This window comes from Monodon monoceros, unplaced genomic scaffold (genome assembly GCF_005190385.1).
Source record: "Monodon monoceros isolate NGI ecotype Baffin Bay Population unplaced genomic scaffold, NGI_Narwhal_1 Super_Scaffold_12, whole genome shotgun sequence".
NCBI classification, from domain to species: Eukaryota; Metazoa; Chordata; class Mammalia; order Artiodactyla; family Monodontidae; genus Monodon; species Monodon monoceros.
In genome coordinates, this window is record NW_021703768.1 from 150,947,083 (window position 1) to 150,970,538 (window position 23,456).

The following is a 23,456-nucleotide window of genomic DNA, read 5'->3' on the forward strand; positions in this document are numbered from 1 at the left end:
CTGGTATACATACATAAAACTGTAAAGAAGAATAAGGAAGGTATCTATGGTCTGGGAACAGAATGATTTCAAAGATACGGTATTAAGTTAAAAAAAAACACAAAAGAGTATACAGTATGCTACTTTTTGCAAAGACTGACACAGGAAGGAAAAATTAGAAACTAATGCACGTGGTTATATATAGGTAGTTGGGCAAAAAGTGGAAGGGGTAGGGAGGGAGTGACATTTCTCTGCATATACCTTTTTGTATATCCTTGACTTAACCAGGTAAAGGTTAAACCTATTTTTAAAAAGTAAAATAAAATCAATAAGGATGAGGGATCCCTAAAATTGAATCTCCACATAAAAAATTCACCCAAATGAATCTGAAGTGACCTTAATGAGAATGAAAGCATAACATATCAAAATTTGTGGAAGGTACCTAACACGATGTTTACAGGGAAACGTATAGCTATACATGATCATATTAGAAAAGAAGAAAAGTTTAAAGTCAGAGATCCAAGCTTTCTTCTTTAAAAAACCAAAAAACGAAGAGTGAAATTCACCCAGAGTAAGAAGAAAGAAAGAAATATAAAGAGCAGAAATCAATGAAATAGAAGATGGCATACAATAAAGAAAAAAAAGGACTTCCCTGGTGGCACAGTGATTAAGAATCCACCTGCCAATGCAGGGGACACCAGTACAATCCCTGGGCCGGGAAGATCCCACATGCCACAGAGCAACTAAGCCCATGCACCACAACTGAGACTGCGCTCTAGAGCCCACGAGCTGCAACTACTGAGCCCGCACGCCACAACTACTGAGCCCCCACGCTGCGACTACTGAAGCGCATGCGCCTAGAGCCCGTGCTCTGCAACAAGAGAAGCCACCACAATGAGTAGCCCATGCACCGCAACGAAGAGTAGCCCCTGCTCACCACAACTAGAGAAAGCCCGCGCGCAGCAAGGAAGACCCAATGCAGCCAAAAATAAATTTAAAAAAAGAAAAAAAAATTTAGGGATTTCCCTGGCAGTGCAGTGGTTAAGATTCCACCTGCCAATGCAGAGGACACGGGTTCAACCCTGCTCTGGGAAGATCCCACATGCCACGGAGCACCAAAACCTGTGCACCACAGCTACTAAGCCTGTGCTCTAGAGCACACGAGCCACAACTACTGAACCCGCTCACCACAACTACTGAACCCACTCACCACAACTACTGAAGTCCACATGCCTAGAACCCATGCTCTGTAATGAGAAGCCACCGCAATGAGATGCCCACACACCACAGTGAAGAGTAGCCCCTGCTCACCACAACTAGACAAAGCCTGCGCACAAAAAAGGAGACCCAATGCAGCCAAAATTAAGTAAATAAATAAATAAATAAATTTTTAAAAAAAGCTTCAGGATAAAAAAAAAATTAATACCAAAAATTGATTCCATTAAAAGGTCAATAAAATTTATAAAACTCTAATTAAACTGATGAAGGAGAAAAAGAAAACATGTAAGTCAACAACACAACAATAAAAGAGGGGATGTAATACTACAGATTCTACACTCATGAAAAGGATAATAAGGGAATATTGTGGACAATTTTATGCCAATAAATTTGACAAACCAGATCATTCATTCTCAATAGGCATGATATCATCCCCAAGTAGACAAAAACTGGTTCTTGGAAGTCCAAAAAAATCTTACTCTCTTTACATATAAAAAATGGATATATAAGTCAGTACATAAACAGGATATATAGCATTATCTGTGGTATTAAAATTTCATGGGGACAGAGGTGGCTAGGAAAACAAAGTCTAAAAAGGATCCTTCAGGGAACAGTAATGAAAAAAGGACTGAGAAACACTGACTTAACTGAAACAAACAAACAAAAAAATCACTGAAAAACATAAATTATGAAAACTGACACAAGAAGAAACAGAAAATCTGAATAGCCTTACATCTATTAAACAATTTGAATTTCTAATTAAAAACCCCTCCATAAAGAAAACCCAAGGCCATCTGACATTAATCACTGGTGAATTCTAACTAAGAATAAAGAAAAAAATAATAGCAACCTAATTCAGAAAGATATCAAGTCTCCCCAACTTGATTTATAGATTCAAGACAATCCCAATAAAAATCCCAACAAGCTCATTTAATGGAACATAATAGAAAATTCAGAAATAGATCCACAAATCAATTTTTCAATTGATTTTCATCAACAGTCCTTTTCAGCAAATGGTACTAGAACTGGTAATCCATACTATACACAAAAAATTAACTCAAAATGGAATATATATCTAAATGTAAAAGCTAAAACTATAAAAGTCCTAGAAGAAAACATAGGTGAAAAATCTTTATAATTGTGGAGTAGTCAACTATTTCTTAGACAAGACCCAGAGAGAAAAAAAAAAATTTTTTTAAAAGGACCTGGGACTTCCCTGGTGGTGCAGTGGTAAGAATCTGCCTGCCGATGCAGGTGACACGAGTTCAAGCCCTGGTCCAGGAAGATCCCAAATGCCAGAGCAACTAAGCCTGTGTGCCACAACTACTGAGCCTGTGCTCTAGAGCCCGCGACCCACAGCTACTGAAACCCGTGCACCTAGAGCCCGTGCTCCGCAACAAGAGAAGCCACCACGATGAGAAGCCTGCGCACCACAAAAAAGAGTAGCCCCCACTTGCCACAACCAGAGAAAAGCCCGTGCAGCAACGAAGACCCAACACAGCCATAAATAAATAAATAAATAAATAAAATTTATTTTTTAAAAAAAGGACACTCATTCACTAGTTACTGTCTCTTATTTTTTATATAACCATGATCTGAGAATAAAGTCCGATAAACATCACTGCTGACTTGGACACATTTTACCTGACCTCTCTGCTGTAATAAGAACCCAACCATTAGAAGAAAGAGAGAAACAAACTGGAATACCACCCAGGAGGCATGCTCCTTAAAGGAAAATGTCAGCAAGTGTCAACCTTAGACTCTCTAACTGAATTGGCTTGACTCAGCTTATCAAATGATTCTGCTGATTCTAAACACAAAGTACTACACAATTTGTGTGAAGCTGATTATGCTGGTCATAATTTATGATGATTAACATCTCCCAACATTCAGGTTAGCCTCCCACTGAGATGTGCAAACAGGCTGTTAACAATCCAAACAAACCAGAACACAAAACTAGACAGAGAGAACCTGAATAATTTGCGGTTGTTCAAAATGGCTGAAAGAGAACATTCCATATAACAACAACAACAAAAGATAAATTATTTTCCTGCCCTAATCTTTTCCTAAGAACTTCCTTTTCCAAAACAGATACAGCTCTGCAACTATGGTAAAGCTGACATATCTATATATGGCCAGTTACAATGTAAATTTATAAAACACTTTTGAAATAATCAAGGCACTGTGTCATAACCCGTACAGATGTGCTTTCTCAAACAAAGTGATACCACTTCTGGGAATTTATCCTGAACAATCACTGAAAAGAAGAAAAGTGTTACACAAAAATATGTTCATTACCCTATAACCTATAAGGTGACTTAACTTACTTAGATACGTAAAAACAAGGCCATGGTTAAGTACATTATAGCATGTTAACTCAAGAAACTCAGATGTTGTTATCAAAATAATAATCATGAAGACATACAAAAATGATAAAGTCTGGTGGGGCGGAGTCAAGACAGCGTAGTAGGAGGCAGCATAATTCGCATCTCCTCACAACTAGGGCACCTACCTGGCACCCCTGGGGGACCACAGACACCTAAGGGGACAGGAGGAAACCCCAGTGATCGGGTAGGACGTGAGGCTTGGGAGAGTGAAGGGGGAGGAGAAGTGGAGGCCAGACGGGAATGGTGCCCCTGAGGGGCAGCTGGGGGAGGGGAAGGGATAAATTGGGGAACCACTGGGAGGGCAGAGGATCAAAAAGGAGCGTGGCCAGGTTTCCCCTGCGCACTTGGACCCTCCAGGAATCTGTTGAGATCCTGGGCCTGATCCTCTGCCCACCTAGGCCTCCTCCAGCTGGGTGGGTCCTGAGGGAGTGGGAAGGAGGTAAGGGGGAGCAAACGTAAAGGCCGGACCTCCGGGACAGCACCCCAAGGGGTGGCTGCGGGAGGGAAGGAGTTCCTACACCCAGCAGGATCCACCCATGGTTAGGAGTTGAGGGGCAACAGGGGAGACCCTGGGGGAGACAGTGGGGGAGGGGCACAAAGGAACGGAAGGGAACCAGGCCAGTGCTTTCCCTGTCCACTTAGGCACCAGGAAGCCTGTTGGTCTCCCAGGCCTAATCCTCTGGCCTCAGAGCCTCCCTTCTGCTGCGCAGAGCCCAAACCCCACCCTTACACCCCCACCCAGGGCCCTACCTCTACACTCAGAGACTCCCTCCAAAGAGCTGGGCCTAAACCCCACTCACACACCCTCACTCAGGGCCCTACCTCCAAACTCCGGAACCCCACACTCCAGAGGCCCTCCTCTCAAGGTGCTGCCTCTCCTCTTCTGTGCAGGTCCTAAGCAGAGGCCCCGCCCCATGCTCAAACATCACCCCCCCACCCGCTTAGGACCCACCCCACCCTAAACCCTGCCCCCACCTAAGTTCCACGCCCTACCTAAACTCCGCCCCCATAGCCTAGGCCTTTTTTTTTTTCTTTATCCCTCTTTTACATTGAAGTTCTGTTTTACCTTGCTGATTCCCTGTTGATTCTTTTATATTTCTATTTTTCCTAATAAATCTTTTATTTTTCTAACTTTTATTCTTTATACTTTGCTAGTGATCTCTCCTTTTGGCTCGCTGTCCCACCCCCCCTTTCTCTTTTCTTGTTTTTGCTGTGGTTTTATTTCACCTTGTTGCAGTTGTTTCAATTATAGTTTTATTTTTTCTAATATATTTTTTATCTTTCTGATTTCATTTTGTTTTTTATTCTTTGACATTGTACTGCTCCTTTTTTTTCTTTCTTTCTTCCTTTTTTTTTTTTTTTTTTTTAATTGCATCACGAAGCTTGCAGTTTCTTGGTTCCCAGGCCGGAGGTCAGACACAAGCTCCTGCGGTGTGAGCTCCGAATGCAAACTGCTGGACTAACAGAGAACCTCAGACCCCAAGGAATATCAATCCGAGCGAGGCCTACCAGAGTTCCTCATCTCAGCACCAAGACCCAGCTCTATCAAACTGTCTGCAAACCCCAGTGCTACACGTCTCAGGCCAAATAACCAGTAAGACAGGAATACAGCACCACGCATCAAAAAATAAATTAAAAAAAAAAGACAAAAAATATATGCTACAGACAAAGGAGCAAGGTAAAAACCTACAAGACCAAATAAATGGAGATGAAATGGGCAACCTACCTGAAAAAGAATTTAGAGTAATGATAGTAAAGATGATCCAAAATCTCAGAACCAGAATGGAGAAAATACAAGAAACATTTAACAAGGCCCTAGAAGTGCTAAAGAGCAAACAAACAGTGATGAACAACACAATTACTGAAATTAAAAATACTCTAGAAGGAATCAATAACAGAATAACTGAGGCAGAAGAACAGATAAGTGAGCTGGAAGATAAAATGGTGGAAATAACTGCCAGGGAGCAGAATAAAGGAAAAAGAATGAAAAGAATTGAGGACAGTTTCAGAGACCTCTGGGACAACATTAAACACACCAACATTCGAATTATAGGGGTCCCAGAAGAAGAAGAGAAAAAGAAAGGGTCTGAGAAAACGTTTGAAGAGATTATAGTCGAAAACTTCTCTAACATGGGAAAGGAAACAGTCAATCAAGTCCAGGAAGCACAGAGAGTACCATACAGGATAAATCCAAAGAGAAACACACTAAGACACATACTAATTAAACTATCAAAAATTAAATAAAAAGAAAAAATATTGAAAGCAGCAAAGGAAAAGCAACACATAACGTACAACTGAATCCCCATAAAGTTAACAACTGATTTTTCAGCAGAAACTCTGCAAGCCAGAAGGGAGTGGCAGGACATATTTAAAGTGATGAAAGGGAAAAACCTACAACCAAGATTACTCTACCCAGCAAGGATCTCATTCAGATTTGATGGAGAAATTAAAACCTTTACAGATAAGCAAAAGTTAAGAGAATTCAGCACCACCAAACCAGCTTTACAACAAATGCTAAAGGAACTTCTCTAGGCAGGTAATACAAGAGAAAGAAAAGACCTACAAAAACAAACCCAAAACAATTACAAAAACAGTAACAGGAACATGTATATTGATAATTACCTTAAATGTAAATGGCTAAAATGCTCCAAACAAAACAAACAGACTGGCTGAATGGATACAAAAACAAGACCAGTACATATGGTGTCTACAAGAGACCCAATTCAGACCTAGACCCAATTCAGACCCAGTTCACATACAGACTGCAAGTGAGGGGATGGAAAAAGATATTCCATGCAAATGGAAATCAAAAGAAAGCTGGAGGGGCTTCCCTGCTGGTGAAGTGGTTGACAGTCCACCTGCCGATGCAGGGGACACGGGTTCGTGCCCTGGTCCAGGAAGATCCCACATGCTGTGGAGCGGCTGGGCCCATGAGCCATGGCTGCTGAGCCTGCGCGTCCGGAGCCTGTGCTCCGCAACGGGAGAGGGCACAACAGTGAGAGGCCCATGTACCGCAAAAAAAAAAAAAAAAAAAAAAAAAGAAAGCTGGAGTAGAAATTCTCATATCAGACAAAATAGACTTTAAAATAAAGATTATTAGATGAGACAAAGAAAGACACTACAAAATGATCAAAGGATCAATCCAAGAAGAAGATATAGCAACTGTAAATATTTATGCACCCAACATATAAGCACCTCAATACATAAGGCAAATGCTAATAGCCATAAAAGGGGAAATCGACTAACACAATAATAGTAGGGGACTGTAACACCCCACTTTCACCAATGGACAGATCATCCAAAATGAAAATAAATAAGGAAACACAAGCTTTAAACGACACATTAAACAAGATGAACTAGGGCTTCCCGGGTGGTGCAGTGGTTAAGAATCTGCCTGCCAATGCAGGGGACATGGGTTCAAGCCCTGGTTTGGGAAGATCCCACATGCCACGGAGCAACTGGGCCCGTGAGCCACAACTACTGAGCCTGCGTGTCTGGAGCCTGTGCTCTGCAACAAGAGAGGCCGCGACAGTGAGAGGCCCGCGCACTACGATGAAGAGTGGCCCCCACTCACCGCAACTAGAGAAAGCCCTCGTACAGAAACCAAGACCCAACACAGCCAACAATAAATAAATAAAAAATAAATAACATTAAAACTGTATTACTAATATATATATATATAAAAAAAACAAAAAAAGATGAACTTAATTGATATTTATAGGACGTTCCATCCAAAAACAACAGAATACACTTTATTCTCAACTGTTTGTGGAACATTCTCCAGGATAGATCATATCTTGAGTCACAAATCAAGCCTTGGTAAATTTAAGAAAATTGAAATCCTATGAAGTATCTTTTCCCACTACAACGCTATAAGACTAGATATCAATTATAGGAAAAAAAATCTGTAAAAAATACAAACACACGGAGGCTGAACAATATGCTATTAGGTAACTAATAGATCACTGAGGAAATCAAAGAGGAAATCAAAAAATACCTAGAAACAAATGACAAGGAAAACACAACGACCCAAAACCTATGGGATGCAGCAAAAGCAGTTCTAAGAGGGAAATTTATAGCATTACAAACCTACCTCAAGAAACAAGAAAAATCTCAAACAACCTAATCCTATACCTAAAGCAATTAGAAAAGAAGAACAAAAAAAAACCCCGGAGTTAGCAGAAGGAAAGAAATCATAAAGATCAGATCAGAAATAAATTAAAAAGAAATGAAGGAAACAATTGCAAAGATCAATAAAACTAAAAGCTGGTTCTTTGAGAAGATAAACAAAATTGATAAACCATTAGCCAGACTCACCAAGAAAAAAGGGAAAAGACTCACATCAACAGAATTAGAAATGAAAAAGGAGAAGTAACAACTGACACGGCAGAAATACAAAGGATCATGAGAGATTACTACAAGCAACTCTATGCCAATAACATGGACAACCTGGAAGACATGGACAAATTCTTAGAAAAGCACAACCTTCCGAGACTGAACCAAGAAGAAACAGAAAATATAAACAGACCAATCACAAGCACTAAAATTAAAACTGTGATTAAAAATCTTGCAACAAACGAAAGCCCAGGACCAGATGGCTTCACAGGCCAATTCTACCAAATATTTAGAGAAGAGCTAACACCTATCCTTCTCAAACTCTTCGAAAATACAGCAGAGGGAGGAACACTCCCAAACTCATTCTATGAGGCCACCATCACCCTGATACCAAAACAAGACAACGATGTCACAAAAAAAGAAAACTACAGCCCAATATCTCTGATGAAGACAGATGCAAAACTCCTCAACAAAATACTAGCCAACAGAACCCAACAGCACATTAAAAGGATCATACACCATGATCAAGTGGGGTTTACCCCAGGGATGCAAGGATTCTTCAATACATGCAAATCAATCCATGTGATAAACCATATTAACAAATTGAAGGAGAAAACCTATATGATCATCTCAAGAGATGCAGAAAAAGCTTTTGACAAAATTCAACACCCATTTATGATAAAAACTATCCAGAAAGCAGGCATAGGGGAAACCTACCTCAACATAATGAAGGCCATATATGACAAACCCACAGCAAACATCATTCTCAATGGTGAAAAACTGAAACCATTTCCTCTAGGATCAGGAACAAAACAAGGTTGCCCACTCTCACCACTATTATTCAACATAGTTTTGGAAGTTTTAGCCACAGCAATCAGAGAAGAAAAAGAAATAAAAGGAATCCAAATTGGAAAAGAAGAAGTAAAACTGTCACTGTTTGCAGATGACATGATACTATACATAGAGAATCCTAAAGATGCTACCAGAAAACTACTAGAGCTAATCAATGAATTTGGTAGAGTAGCAGGATACAAAATTAATGCACAGAAATCTCTTGCATTCCTATACACTAATGATGAAAAATCTGAAAGAGAAATTAAGGAAACAGTCCCATTTACCACTGCAACAAAAAGAATAAAATACCTAGGAATAAACCTACCTAAGGAGACAAAAGACCTGTATGAAGAAAACTATAAAACACTGATGAAAGAAATTTAAAATGATACAAACAGATGGGAGAGATATACTATGTTCTTGGATTGGAAGAATCAACATTGTGAAAATGACTATACTACCCAAAGCAATCTACAGATTCAATGCAATCCCTACCAAACTATCAATGCCATTTTTCACAGAACTAGAACAAAAAATTGCACAATTTGTATGGAAACACAGAAGACCCCGAATAGCCAAAGCAGTCTTGAGAAAGAAAAACAGAGCTGGAAGAATCAGACTCCCTGACTTCAGACTATACTACAAAGCTACAGTAATCAAGACAGTATGGTACTGGCACAAAAACAGAAAGATAGATCAATGGAACAGGATAGAAAGCCCAGAGATAAACCCATGCACATATGGTCACCTTATCTTTAATAAAGGAGGCAAGAATAGACAATGGAGAAAAGACACCCTCTTCAATAAGTGGTGCTGGGAAAACTGCACAGCCACGTGTAAACAAATGAAATTAGAACACTTGCTAACACCATACACAAAAATAAACTCAAAATGGATTAAAGACTTAAATGTAAGGGCAGACAGTATAAAACTCTTAGAAGAAAACATAGGAGAAACACTCTTTGACATAAATGACAGCAAGATCCTTTTTGATCCACCTCCTAGAAAAATGGAAATAAAAACAAAAATAAACCAATGGGACCTAATGAAAATTAAAAGCTTTTGCACAGCAAAGGAAACCATAAACAAGACAAAAAGACAACCCTCAGAATGGGACAAAATATTTGCAAACAAATCAACGGACAAAGGATTAATCTCCAAAATATAAAAGCAGCTCAATATTAAAAGAACTACTCAATCAAAAACTGGGCAGAAGACCTAAATAGACATTTCTCCAAAGAAGATATACAGATGGCCAAGAAGCATATGAAAAGCTGCTCAACACCACTAATTATTAGAGAAATGCAAATCAAACTTCAATGAGGTATCACCTCACACCAGTTAGAATGGGCATCATCAGAAAATCTACAAACAACAAATGCTGGAGAGGGTGTGGAGAAAAGGGAACACTCTTGCACTGTTGGTGGGAATGTAAATTGATACAGCCACTATGGAGAACAGTATGGAGGTTCCTTAAAAAATTAAAAATAGAACTACCATACGACCCAGCAATCCCACTACTGGGCATATACCCTGAGAAAACCATAATTCAAAAGGAGTCATGTACCAAAATGTTCACAGCAGCTCTATTTACAACAGCCAGGACATGGAAGCAACCTAAGTGTCCATCAACAGATGAATGGATACAGAAGATGTGGTACATATATACAATGGAATATTACTCAGCCATAAAAAGGAAAGAAATTGAGTTATTTGTAGAGACGTGGATGGATCTAGACTGTCTAAGTCAGAAAGAGAGAAACAAATATCATACATTAACGCACATATGTGGAACCAGAAAAATGGTACAGATGAACCGGTTTGCAGGGCAGAAATAAAGACACAGATGTAGAGAACAAACGTATGGACACCAAGGGGGGAAAGTGGCAGGGGTGGTGGTGGTGGTGGGATGAATTGGGTGATTGGGATTGACATATATTCACTAATATGTATAAAATAGATAACTAATAAGAACCTGCTGTATAAAAACTAAAATAAAATTCAAAAATCACCCAAAAAGAACCTGAGCTTCATTAAGTCCTGAGACCCGGTGTGTGATCTCAGTTAGAAGACTGTTCAAATCCCAAACTGGGTTTGGGCTGGGTTTGAGTCCCAGCCCATGGGTTCAAGTCCCAATCTGAGTTGCACAATTTCACCTTCATTAAAAAATGTTACTGAAAAAAATTACTTCATTGCTAAAAAGTGCTAACCAGCATCTGAGCCTTCAAAAAGTTTTACTCTTTTGATTGTGGAGGGGTTGAAATATTGCAAGAATTACCAAAATGTGACACAGAGACATGAAGTGAGCAAGTGCTGTTGGAAAAATGGCACCCAAGAGATTTGTTTAACACTGGGTTGCCATAAACTTTCAATTTGTGTTTAAAAAAAAAATAAATCTACATAGCTCAATAAGGTGAAGCAAAATTAAACAAGATATGCCTCTAATCACTTTGAATGTCAATGGATTAAATGTATCAATTAAAAGACAGAGACTGAAAAAAAAAAAAACAGAAATTGGATCAAAAAATAAGACTCAACTATATGTTGTCTACAAGAAACCCACTTTAAGGACTTCCCTGGCAGTCCAGTGGTTAAGACTCTGTGCTCCCAATGCAGGGGGCACAGGTTCGATCCCTGGTTGGGGAACTAAGATCCTACATGCCACATGGAGTGGTCAAAAAAAAAAAAAAATTGAGAAAATTGATAAAGACAAATGTTGATTCTTTGGAAAAATTAATATGCTAAAAAAAAAGAAAAGAAGGAAAGAAAGAAACATACTTTATATATTTATTTTTTATTTATTTGGCTGCCTCAGGTCTTTAGTTGTGGCACACAGGATCTTCACTGTGGAACATGGGATCTTTCACTGTGGTGCTTAGGCTCCTCGTTGCAGTGCGCAGGCTTCTCTCTGGTTGTGGCACGCGGACTCCAGAACATGTGGGCTTAGTTGCCCCACGGCATGTGGGATCTTAGCTCCCCAACCAGGGCTCGAACCCGTGTCCCCTGCATTGGAAGATGGATTCTTAACCACCACACCAGGGAAGTCCCAGAAACCCACTTTAAATACAAAGAGAAATATAGATTAAAAGTAAATGGATGGGGCTTCCTTGGTGGCACAATGGTTAAGAATCCACCTGCCAATGCAGGGGACATGGGTTCAAGCCCTGGTCCGGGAAGATCCCACACGCCGCGAAGCAACTAAGCCCGTGCACCACAACTACTGAACCTGCCCTCTAGAGCCCACGAGCCACAACTACTGAGCCAGCGTGTCACAACTACTGAAGCCCACATGCCTGGAGCCCATGCTCTGCAACCAGAGAAGCCACCACAATGAAAAGACTGCACACTGCAATGAAAAGCCTGTGCACTGCAACAAAGAGTAGTCCCTGCTCGCCACAACTAGAGAAAGCCTGTGCAAAGCAACGAAGACCCAACACAACCAAAAAAAAAAAAAGTAAATGGATGCAGATTTCCCTGGTGGTCCAGTGGCTAAGACTCCGTGTTCCCAATGCAGGGGGCAAGGGTTTGATCCCTGGTCAGGGAACTAGATCCCACATGCCTCAACTAAAGATCCCACATGCCTCAACTAAAGATTCCACATGCCGCAACTAAAAGATCTCGTGTGCCGCAACTAAGACCCGACACGCCCAAACAAATAAATAATTTTTTTTAAGTAAATGGATGGAAAAATGTACCATGCTAACACTAATCAAAAGAAAGCAAGAGTAACTCTATTAATTTCAGACAGAGCAGACTTCTAAGCAAGAAAAGTTATCAGGAATAAAGAAAGGCATTACATAGGGATTAAGTCTCCTAGAAGACATAACAATCCTTAATGTGTATGTGCCTAACAAAAGAGTGTCATTGGTGAGGCAAAAAATGGTAGAACTGCAAGGAGAAACAGATGACCCACTATCACAGTTGGAAATACCAACCCCCCTCTATCACATATGGACAGATCCAGCAGGCAGAAAATCAGTAAGGATATAGTTTAACTCAACAACATCATCAATCAATTGAATACAACAGACATCTACAGACTACTCCAACTAGTAACAACAGAACACACATTCTTCTCAAGCTCACACAGAACATTCACCAAGACAAACCACGTTCTGGGCCATAAAACACACCTTAAATTTAAAACAAGAGAAATCATGCAAAAAAAAAAAAAAAAAAGAAATCATGCAATGTCTATACTCAGACCACAATGGAATTAAACTAAAAGTCAATAACAGAAAGAAAATAGGAACACCCCAAAATACAAGAAGATTAAACAACTTCTAAATAATTCATGGGTCAAAGAAGAAATCTCAAGGGCAATATAAAAATACTTTGAATCAAGTGAAAATGAAAAATGCATCTTATCAAAATTTGCAGGATGCAGCAAAAGCAGTGCCTAGAGGAGAGTTACAGCATTAAATGCATACACTGGAAAGAAGATCTAAAATCAATCATCTACGTCTATACCTTAGGGCAGGGGTCCCCAAACCCTGGGCCGCGGACCAGTCCATGGCCTGTTAGGAACCGGGCCACACAGCAGGAGGTGAGCGGCAGGCAAGTGAGTGAAGCTTCATCTGCCACTCCCCATCACTTGCATTACTGCCTGAACCATACCTCCCTGATCCCCAGTCCGTGTAAAAACTGTCTTCCAGGAAACTGGTCCCTGGTGCTAACAAGATTAGGGGCTGCTGCCTTAGGGAACCAGGAAAAAAAAAAAAAAAAGTAAATTAAGTACAAAGTAAGCAGAGGGCTTCCCTGGTGGCGCAGTGGTTGAGAGTCCGCCTGCCAATGCAGGGGACGCGGATTCGTGCCGGTCCGGGATGATCCCACATGCCGCAGAGCGGCTGGGCCCGTGAGCCATGGCCACTGAGCCTGTGCGTCCAGAGCCTGTGCTCCACAACGGGAGAGGCCACAGCAGTGAGAGGCCCACGTACCACCAAAAAAAAGTAAGCAGGAAAATAACAAAGAATTACAGCAGAAATCAATGAAATTGACATCAAGAAATAAGTAGAGAAAATAAACCAAACCAAAATCTGGTTTTTTAATAAAAAGAAAAAACATCAATAAAATTGATAAATCACTAGCTAGGCTGACTAAAAAAAGAGAGGGCACAAATTACTAGTACCAGAAATGAAAAAGAGGACATCACTACAGATCTCATGGGCATTAAAAAAATAATAAAGGAGGGCTTCCTTGGTGGCACAGTGGTTGAGAGTCCGCCTGCTGATACAGGGGACACGGGTTCGTGCCCCAGTCCGGGAAGATCCCACATGCCGCGGAGCGGCTAGGCCCGTGAGCCACGGCCACTGAGCCTGCGCGTCCGGAGCCTGTGCTCCACAACGGGAGAGGCTACAACAGTGAGAGGCCTGCGTACCGCAAAAAAATAATAATAATAAAAATAAATAAAGGAATACTATGAACAACTCTATGCCCACAAATCTGATAACCTAGATGCAATAGACCAATTCCCTTTGAAAGACACAATCTGCCAACACTCACATGAGAAGAAATAGGCAGTCTGAATACACCTATATCTATTAAAGAAACAGAATCCATAATTAGCCTTCCACAACTAAAAGCAACAGGCCCAGATGGAGTCACTAATGAATTCTACCAAACATTTAAGGAAGAAATTATACAAATTCTATACAATCTCTTTCAGAGGACAGAAGCAGAGGGAATACTTCCTAAGTCATTCTACATGATCACCATTAAACCTAACACTAAAACTAGGCAAAAACATTACAAGAAAACTACAGACCAGTATCTTGCATGAACATGAACACAGATACAAAAATCCTCAACAAATAGTAGCAAATTAAATCTAACAATGTACAAAAAGAATTATACACCATGACCAAGTGGGGTTTATCCCAGATGTGCATGTTAGTTCAACACTCAAAAATTAATTAATGTAGTGCAACACATAAACAGAACAAAAAAGAAAAATCACATATCATATTCAATAGATTCAGAAAAAGCACTGGACAAAATCAAACACTAATTCATGATAAAACTTCTCCATAAACTAGGAATATAGAACATTCTCAACTTGATAGAGAATATCTATAAAAACGCTATAGCCAACATCATACTAAATGGTGAAAACTCAAAGCTTTCCCACTAAGAACAGGAAAAAGGCTAGGATGTCCCCTCTTATCACTCCTTTTCAACATTGTACTAGACATACCAGCTAATGCAATAAGACAAGAAAAGGAAATAAACAATATACAGACTAAGAAAGAGAAAAATAAAACTGTCTTTGTTCACAAATGACACTATCATCTAAGTAGAAAATCCAATTGAATCTACAAAACAATTCCTGGAACTATTAAGTAATTATAGTAAGGTTATGGTACACAAGGTTAGTATAAAATGGCCAATCACATTCCATATACCAGCAATGAACAAGTGTGATTTGAAATGTAAAACACAATAGCACTTACATTGGTAATGAAATAATGTACAAGATCTATAAGAGGAAAACTAGAGAACTCTAATGAACAAAATCAAATAAGAATTAACTAAATAAAGGGATATTCCATGTTCATGGATAGAAAGACTCAGTAATGTCAAGATATCAGTTTTTCGCAACCTGATCTGTAGATTCAATGCATTCCAAATCAAAATTCCAACAAGTAATTTTGTGGATACCAACAAACTTATTCTAAAGTTTATATGGAGAGGGCAAAAGATCCAGAATAGTCGACACAATATTAAAGAAAAAGGACAAAGTTGGAGGGCTGATGTTACCTGACTTTAAAACCTACTATATAAAGCTACAGTAATCAAAACAGTGTGGAACTGGTGAAAGAACAAATAGGTCAATGGAACAGGAGAGCCCAGAAATAGACCCACATAAATATAGTTGCCTGATTTTTACAAAGGAGCAAAGACAATACAATGAAGCAAAGGGATTATCTTCAACAAATGTAGCTGGAACAACTGGACATTTCATATCCCCAAAACTGATTCTAGACAAAGATCTAACACCATTCCCAAAATTAACTCACTGCATCATAAACTGATACGTGAAACACAAAACTATAAAAGTCCTAGAAAATAACATAGAAAACCTAGATGACATTAGGTATGGCAATAACTTTTTAGATTATATCTAAAGGCATGATCCAGGAAAGAAGTAAATAAGCTGGATGTCTTTAAAATTAAAAACTCCTGCTCTGCAAAAGACAATGTTGCAAGAATAAGAAAACAAGCCACAGACTGGGAGAAAATATTTGCAAAAGACATATCTGATAAAGGACTGTTATCCAAAATATACAAAGAACTCTTAAATCTCAACTGTAAGAAAATAAACACAACTAAAAAGTGGGCCAAAGACTTTGACAGACAACTCACCAAGATGATATACAGAGCAAATAAGCATACGAAAAGATATTCCACATCATATATCATCAGCAAAATGCAAATTGAAAAAAGGAGGTATCACTGCACAACTACTAGAATGGTCAAGTTCTGGAACACTGACAACACCAAATACTGGTGAGGATATGGAGTAACAGGAACTCTCATTCATTGCTGGTGGGAATGCAAAATGGTATAGCCACTTTGGAAGAGAGACTGGTGCTTTCTTATAAAACTAAATATACTCTTAGCATACTCAGCAATCATGTTCCTTGGTATTTACCCAAAGGAATTAAAAACTCATGTCCACCCCAAAACCTGCACAGAGATGTTTATTCCAGCTTTATTCTTAATTGCCAAAACTTGGAAGCAACCAAATGTCTTTCAGTAGGTGAACAGATAAATAAACTATGGTAGAGCCAGACAATGGAATATTATTCAGTGCTATAAAAAAAAAAAAAAAGATTTACCAAAGCTTGAAAAGACACAGAGGAAACTTAAATGCATATTACTAAGTGAAAGAAGCCAATCTGAAAAGGCTATATACCGTCTGACTCCAACTACATGACATTCTGGAAAAGGCAAAACTATGAAGACAGTAAGAAGACCAGTGGTTGTCACAGATTGGCAGGGGAAGTAGGGTAGGGATGAATAGGTGGAGCACAGAGAATTTTTAAGGCAGTGAAAATACTCTGTTTGATACCATAATAATGGATACATGTCATTATATATTTCTCAAAACCCATCAAATGTATAACACCAAGAGTGAACCCTAGTGTAAACTACAGACTTAGGATGATTATAATATGTCAATGTAGGTACATCAATTGTAACAAATCTATCACTTTGATAGGAGAAGTTGATAATGGAGGAGGCTATGTATGTGTGAGGCTATGTATGTGTGAGGCTATGTATGTGTGAGGTAAGAAATCTCTACCTTGTCCTCAGTTTTGCTGTAACCTAAAACAGCTCTAATAAAATGAAGTCTTAATGAAAGTTATACACACACACAAGTACAGGCTGAGAATTTTCCAAAGTAAACAGAGATCTCAAATCAGACCTCAAATCACAGATCCAAAAAGACTATCAAGAAAAATACATTCCATGACCCCAACAAAAAATTCATACCTAAATATTATATTCAAACTGGTAAAAAAAACAAAGATACAGACTACACTGAAGGAAGCCAGAGAGAAAAACATGTTACATTCAAAAGAACAAAGATGAGGATTAAAGCCAACTTCTCATTAAAAACTCTGCAACCAGAAAATAATAAAGTGACATCTTGAAAATGATGAAAGAAAAAACTGTCAAACCATATCCTATAGCCAGGGAAGTATTTCTCAAAAATGAAGGAGATTCAATCTACAACTTTCAGTAAAAACGAGAACTAAGCAGAACATCAAGTAAATAGAAGACAAACAACACTATAATCCAACCAGACCAAATAGATATCTACAGAACACTCTATCCAACAGTTGCAGAATAAACATTTTCCTCAAGTGCACATGAAATATTCTCCAGGATAGAACATATGATGGTGATAAAACAAGCCTCAACAAACACAGAAAGATAAAAAACATACAAAGCATGTTTTCCAACATAATGAGTGAAATTATAAATAACAGAAGGAAGAAATTTGGGGAATGGACAAATACGTAGAAATTAAATAAAACACTAAGTAACCAATGGGTGAAAGAAAAAATTACAATGGGAAAGTAGAAAATACTCTGAGATGAATGAAAATGAAAATATGTCTTAAAAACTTAAACGATTTAGCTAAAGCAATACTTAAAGGGAAATTTACATCTATCTAATGCCTATATTAAAAAAGAAAGATCTCAAACAAATAACCTAAACTTCCACCTTAAGACACAGAAAAAAAAGAGCAAACTAAACCTAAAGAAAGCAGAAAATAAAATAATAGAGGAGAAATTAATTTAAAAAATAGTAAAACAAGAAAAATCAATGAGATGAAAAGTTGGTTTTTGAAAACTAAAAATATTGGCAAACTTTGAGTTAGATCTGAGCAGGGGGAAAAAGAAGACTCAAATAACTAAAAGCAGAATGGCAGTGGAGACATTACTAACAAATACAAAAATAAAAGACAAACTGCCAAAGCTGACTTGTGAAAAAATATAAAAACTGAACAGAACTACAACAGATAAGAAACTGAGGACTTCCCTGGTGGTGCAGTAGTTAAGAAATCTGCCTGCCAATGCAGGGGACATGAGTTCGAGCCCTAGTCCAGGAAGATCCCACATGCCTCAGAGCAACTAAGCCTGTGTGCCACAACTACTAAGCCTGCACTCTAGAGCCCACACGCAACAACTACTGAAGCCCACGCGCCTAGAGCCTGCGCTCCACAACATGAGAAGCCACTGTAATGAGAAGCCTGCACACCGCAACAAAGGGTAGACCCTGCTCACCACAACTAGAGAAAGCCCACAATGAAGACCCAGTGCAGCCAAATATAAATACATTTAAAAAAATTGAATTAGTAATCAAAAACTATCTACAAAGAAAAGCCTAGGCCCAGATGGCTTCACTGGTGAATTCTGTCCAACAATTAAAGAAAAATAATATTAAATCTTCACAATCTTTTCCTAATATAGAACAGGAGGGAACAATGTTCAACTCATTCTATGAGGCCAGTATTAGTCTGATACCAAATCCAGACAAAGACATCACAAGAAAACTACAGAACAATATCTCTTATGAATGTAAATGCAAAAATTCTCAACATAATGTTAGCATACCAAATCTAGAAGTAATATAAAAAGATTACACACTATGACAGAGTAGAATTCATCCCAGGAATGGAAGGTTGACTTAACATATGAAAATCAATTAACACACCAAATTGACAAAAGACAAAACCCATATGATCATCTCAATGGACAAAGAAAAAGCATTTGACAAAATTCAACACCGCTTCATGATAAAAACATTTTTAAATGGTTATAAATGGTTAAAGTAGTATATTTTATGTTATGTGTATTTTATAATAAAAATATTTTTAATAAGCAAAGAAATGACCAATAAGCACATGAAAAGATGCTCAACAGGGCTTCCCTGGTGGCACAGGAAAAAAAAAAAAAACCTCAATGAGATACTATTTCACACCCACTAGGATGGCTGTAATGGGGGAAAAAAGAAAAAGGAAAATAACTGTTGGCAAGGATATGGAGAAACTGGAACTCTCATACGATGCTGGTGGAAATGTAAAATGGTGCATCCATTTTAGAAAGCAATCTGGCAGTTTCTCAAACAATTAAATATTGAGTTACCATATGACCCAGGAATTCCACTCCTAGCTATATTACTCAAGAGAAATGGAAACATACAGCCACATAAAAACGAGTACTTGAATGTTCACAGCAACTTTAGTCAATAACCAAAGAGGAGAAACAACTCAAATATCCATCAAATAATGACTATATAAACAAAACATGGCACAGCAATATAGTGGAATAATATCTGGCAACAAAGGAATGAAGTACTAATACATGCCAAAACACAGATGAACCTGAAAAAATTAAGTACAAAAACCAGTCATGAAAGACTACATATTATATTATTCCATTTATATGGAATGTCCAGAATACGCAAATCTATAAAGACAGAAAGTAAATTAATAGTTGCTTAGGGCTGGGTGGGATGAGGGCTTTGGGTTACTGGATAAGTATATAGGGTTTCTTTCTGGAGTGATGAGAACATTCTAGAATTAGACTGTGGTGATGGTTACACAACTCTGTTAATATACTAAAACCCACTGTATATTTCAATGATGAAAGTATTATATGATGAATAAATTGAGTGAGTTATATCTCAGTAAAGCAATTACCATAAAAATGGAGAAATACATTTTCAGACAAAAATAAAAGAGAGAATTAATTGGTCTACGTTAAAATAAGTGATAAAGGAAGCTCTTCCAGCAGAAAAAACATGATACTGGACAGAAACTGGGACCTACACAAAGAAATAAAAAGCCCTTGATGGCACATATAAAGGAAAATATGGAATTGTTTATTTATTTCCATTCCTCTGAAAGTCATTTAACTATCTAAAGCAAAATAGTATCAATGTATTGTGTTATAATATATGCAAAAGTAAAACGTATGGTAAAAATAACACTAAGGAGGGTAGAAAGGAATCAGGAGTCTTTATACGAGGGAGTCTTTATACTACGTGTAAAACAATATGACATTATTTGAAAGTAACTGTGATTAATTAAACATGTATACTGTAAACTCTAGAGGAACCACTAAATATTTTTTTAAAGAGGTATAAGGTAAGTAAATAGTAGAAATTAAATGGAATCATAAAATAATACTCAACAAATTCAAAAAAAGAACAGAAAAAGAAGGAACAATTGGAACAAATAAACAGCTTTCAATCCAATTACATCAATAATTACATTAAATAGAAACGTAAAGGACAATTCAAAAGACTGAAATTGTCAGGCTGAATTTTAAAAAAATTTAAAAGACTAAGACTGGGAAAAAGAGCATGACACAATTATATAAAAACGTGAAACACAGACAGCAAGCAAACAACTATCAACAGTCTACCAATGGTGACAAAAACCTAACTATCAATTGATAAAGATTACTGCACCTCAAAAAGTAACTATTATCAATAATTCTCAAGACTGAAAATAACTTGAGTACATTCAACAGATCTAACCATAATGACAGCCACCTCTAGATATAACACAATGATTTAGCAACAACAACAAAAATTATGGTTAATTTTATAAGGCTGAGAATTATACCTTAAATCACCAAAATTCAAATTAACAGTGAAAAAAATCCTTCTTTATCTTCAATCAACTGTTGTAATAATTTCAGCTAGTTATCATAGTTTTGAAAACTTCACTGAAATACTTAAACATCTCACATGGCATTAAAATGCAAAAATATAGTAATTATTAAACGACTTCACAATTGAGTAACAAAGTCAGAAGAGAAAAAACTTCCAACAAAGGATTTTTCTGATACTGTGATTTATAATAATAAATATATACCTAATCTTTGCCTCTGGCCCTGTCACAGAGCTCCTAATACCCTTGGAATTTCCTCAATGAAAAGAGCAATAAAGGTGTCTTTTGTTATTTGTAACAATCCCCTCTTCGGCACACCACAGACTATGTTAATGAACTTACTTTTAGAAAGCCCCTAAGGATGGGGGCTGGTCGCCAGGGGGAACCAACCAAGGTATTAGAGGATTAGAACTTTCATTCCAACTCCCCAACGTCCAAGGAAGGGAGAGGGGCTGGCCGGAAGTTGAACCAATGGCCAATGATTTAATCAACCATACCTTCATAATGAAGCCTCCATAAAAATACATGAACTACAATGTTTGGTGAGCTTCCAGGTTGGTGAATATGTGTGTGTACTGGGAGGATGACATACCTGGACAGGACATGGAGATCCGCACCCCTTTTCCTATATCTTGCCCTATGCATCTCTTCCATCTAGCTGTTCCTGAGTTATACACTTTATAACAAACCAGTCATCTAATAAGTAAACTGTTTCCCTGAATTCTGAGAGCCATTTTAACAAATTAATCAAACCCAAGAAAGGGGTCATGGGAACCTCTGATTTATAGCAAGTCAGTCAGAAGCACAGGTAACAACCTGGAATTGCAACTGCCGTCTAAAAGAAGGGGTAGTCCTACAGAATTAAGCCCTTAACTTGTGGGATCTGAGAGTGTCAGATTTCCTTATATTGTAGGGCACCGGGTGTCTGCCAGAGAGCTGGAGAACCGCTTGGTGTGGGGGAAAAGAAAACCTACACATTTGATGACCAGAGTGAAGTGTTAAAAATACGGGAAACACACAGAAGAGTTTTTCCCTAAAAATTTTAATGAACAAAAGAGTAAAACACACCATTATTGGAGCCACTAAGTGACTTTCTAAGTGTTATCTGCATGTTATTGATGAGGAAACAGAGGTAGGCTGAAAGTAGTGGCTTGCCTAAAGTCCACACAGTAAGGTGGAGCAAGGATTCAAATCCAAGTGTGCCTAACTCTGAAGGTCACATTTTTAATTTTAACATTGTCTTTAATAAGTCATTTATATATGCTATAGGTTAACTGTGATCCCTACAAATTTTAATGGAACCCAGAATTAACAGGAAGCACACACAACCTTATTCAGAGAAACCTCTTCCTAATGAAGAAACCAGTGTCAGGTCTACGATTGTTGTAATTTCGAAACCATTCTCAACACAAAAATGAAAACATACGTGCAATTTTTCTTTTAGCCAAACACTTTGCTCTATTCAACTGTTTTGTCTTCATTTTCTGCAATCCATTCTCCTCCTTTGGTTCCTGTTGCAAAACAAGAAGTATAATCAGGGTGACTGCCATTAGAAGTAGTACTCTTTCTACCTCCTCTACAGCCAACAGAGGCCACTGAGCCTCTGAAGAATCAGTGGTGGTTTTAAATGTTCAAAGAAAACATCAGAAAAAGATTCTTACCGTAGAAAAAGGAAAATGTAGACTCAGAACCAATAAAAATTAAAAATCACAACATACTGACATAATTATCTGTCATATACAAGCTCATGTAAAACTGGTCCATCTGCAAAATACCTGCAAGTACGCATCCAAGTTTAGAGAAAGCTTGATTCAAGGTTTAAAAATCAATAATGGGGCTTCCCTGGTGGCGCAGTGGTTGAGAGTCCGCTTGCCGATGCAGAGGACACGGGTTCGTGCACTGGTCTGGGAAGATCCCACGTGCCGCGGAGCAGCTGGGCCCGTGAGCCATGGCCACTAAGCCTGCGCATCCGGAGCCTGTGCTCCGCAATGGGAGAGGCCACAGCAGTGAAAGGCCCGCGTACCGCAAAAGAAAAAAAAAATCAATAATAAAGTTTAAACTCAGTGCAGAGTCACTTATTTTAAATCAGTACTTTAAAAAGCAACAGAACTGAGGAAAAGTATGCAACATATTTATCAGATAAAGGGCTAATTTTCCTTATATATAGAGCTCTTATAAATCAATACAGAGACCAATATTTAACCTCCTCCCATAGACAAAGAATATGATAAAACACTTCACAGAAAAACATACACAAGGGGCTCATAAGTATGTAAATCATAACAATTATATAGATACTTTTTTAAACCTATATTAATAGTAAAAATGAAAATGTTTTATAAAACATTTATTGTGGGGAAACAAGTACTTTCATACCACTGATGGAATACAATGGATGCAAATCATTATTTTGTGTACCTGGAACTAATACAGCATTGTATGTAAATTATACTTCAATTACTCTGTGTGTGTGTGTGTGTGTGTGTGTGTGTGTGTGTGTGTGTGTGTGA

General features: G+C 38.2%; 1 protein-coding gene across 4 annotated transcripts in view; it reads right to left on the bottom strand.

Annotated features, from left to right (window-relative positions):
- Positions 1-23,456, bottom strand: part of UIMC1 (ubiquitin interaction motif containing 1) — a 137,203-nt gene that overhangs the window by 64,497 nt on the left and 49,250 nt on the right. For 3 of the 4 annotated variants that reach the window (XM_029216204.1, XM_029216201.1, XM_029216202.1), the window contains exon 3: positions 22,373-22,457. In XM_029216204.1, the coding sequence (XP_029072037.1) occupies positions 22,373-22,457 (85 nt within the window). Of the gene's footprint in view, positions 1-22,372; positions 22,458-23,456 lie in introns of those variants that run through there. The other variant, XM_029216203.1, reaches the window with a different exon arrangement.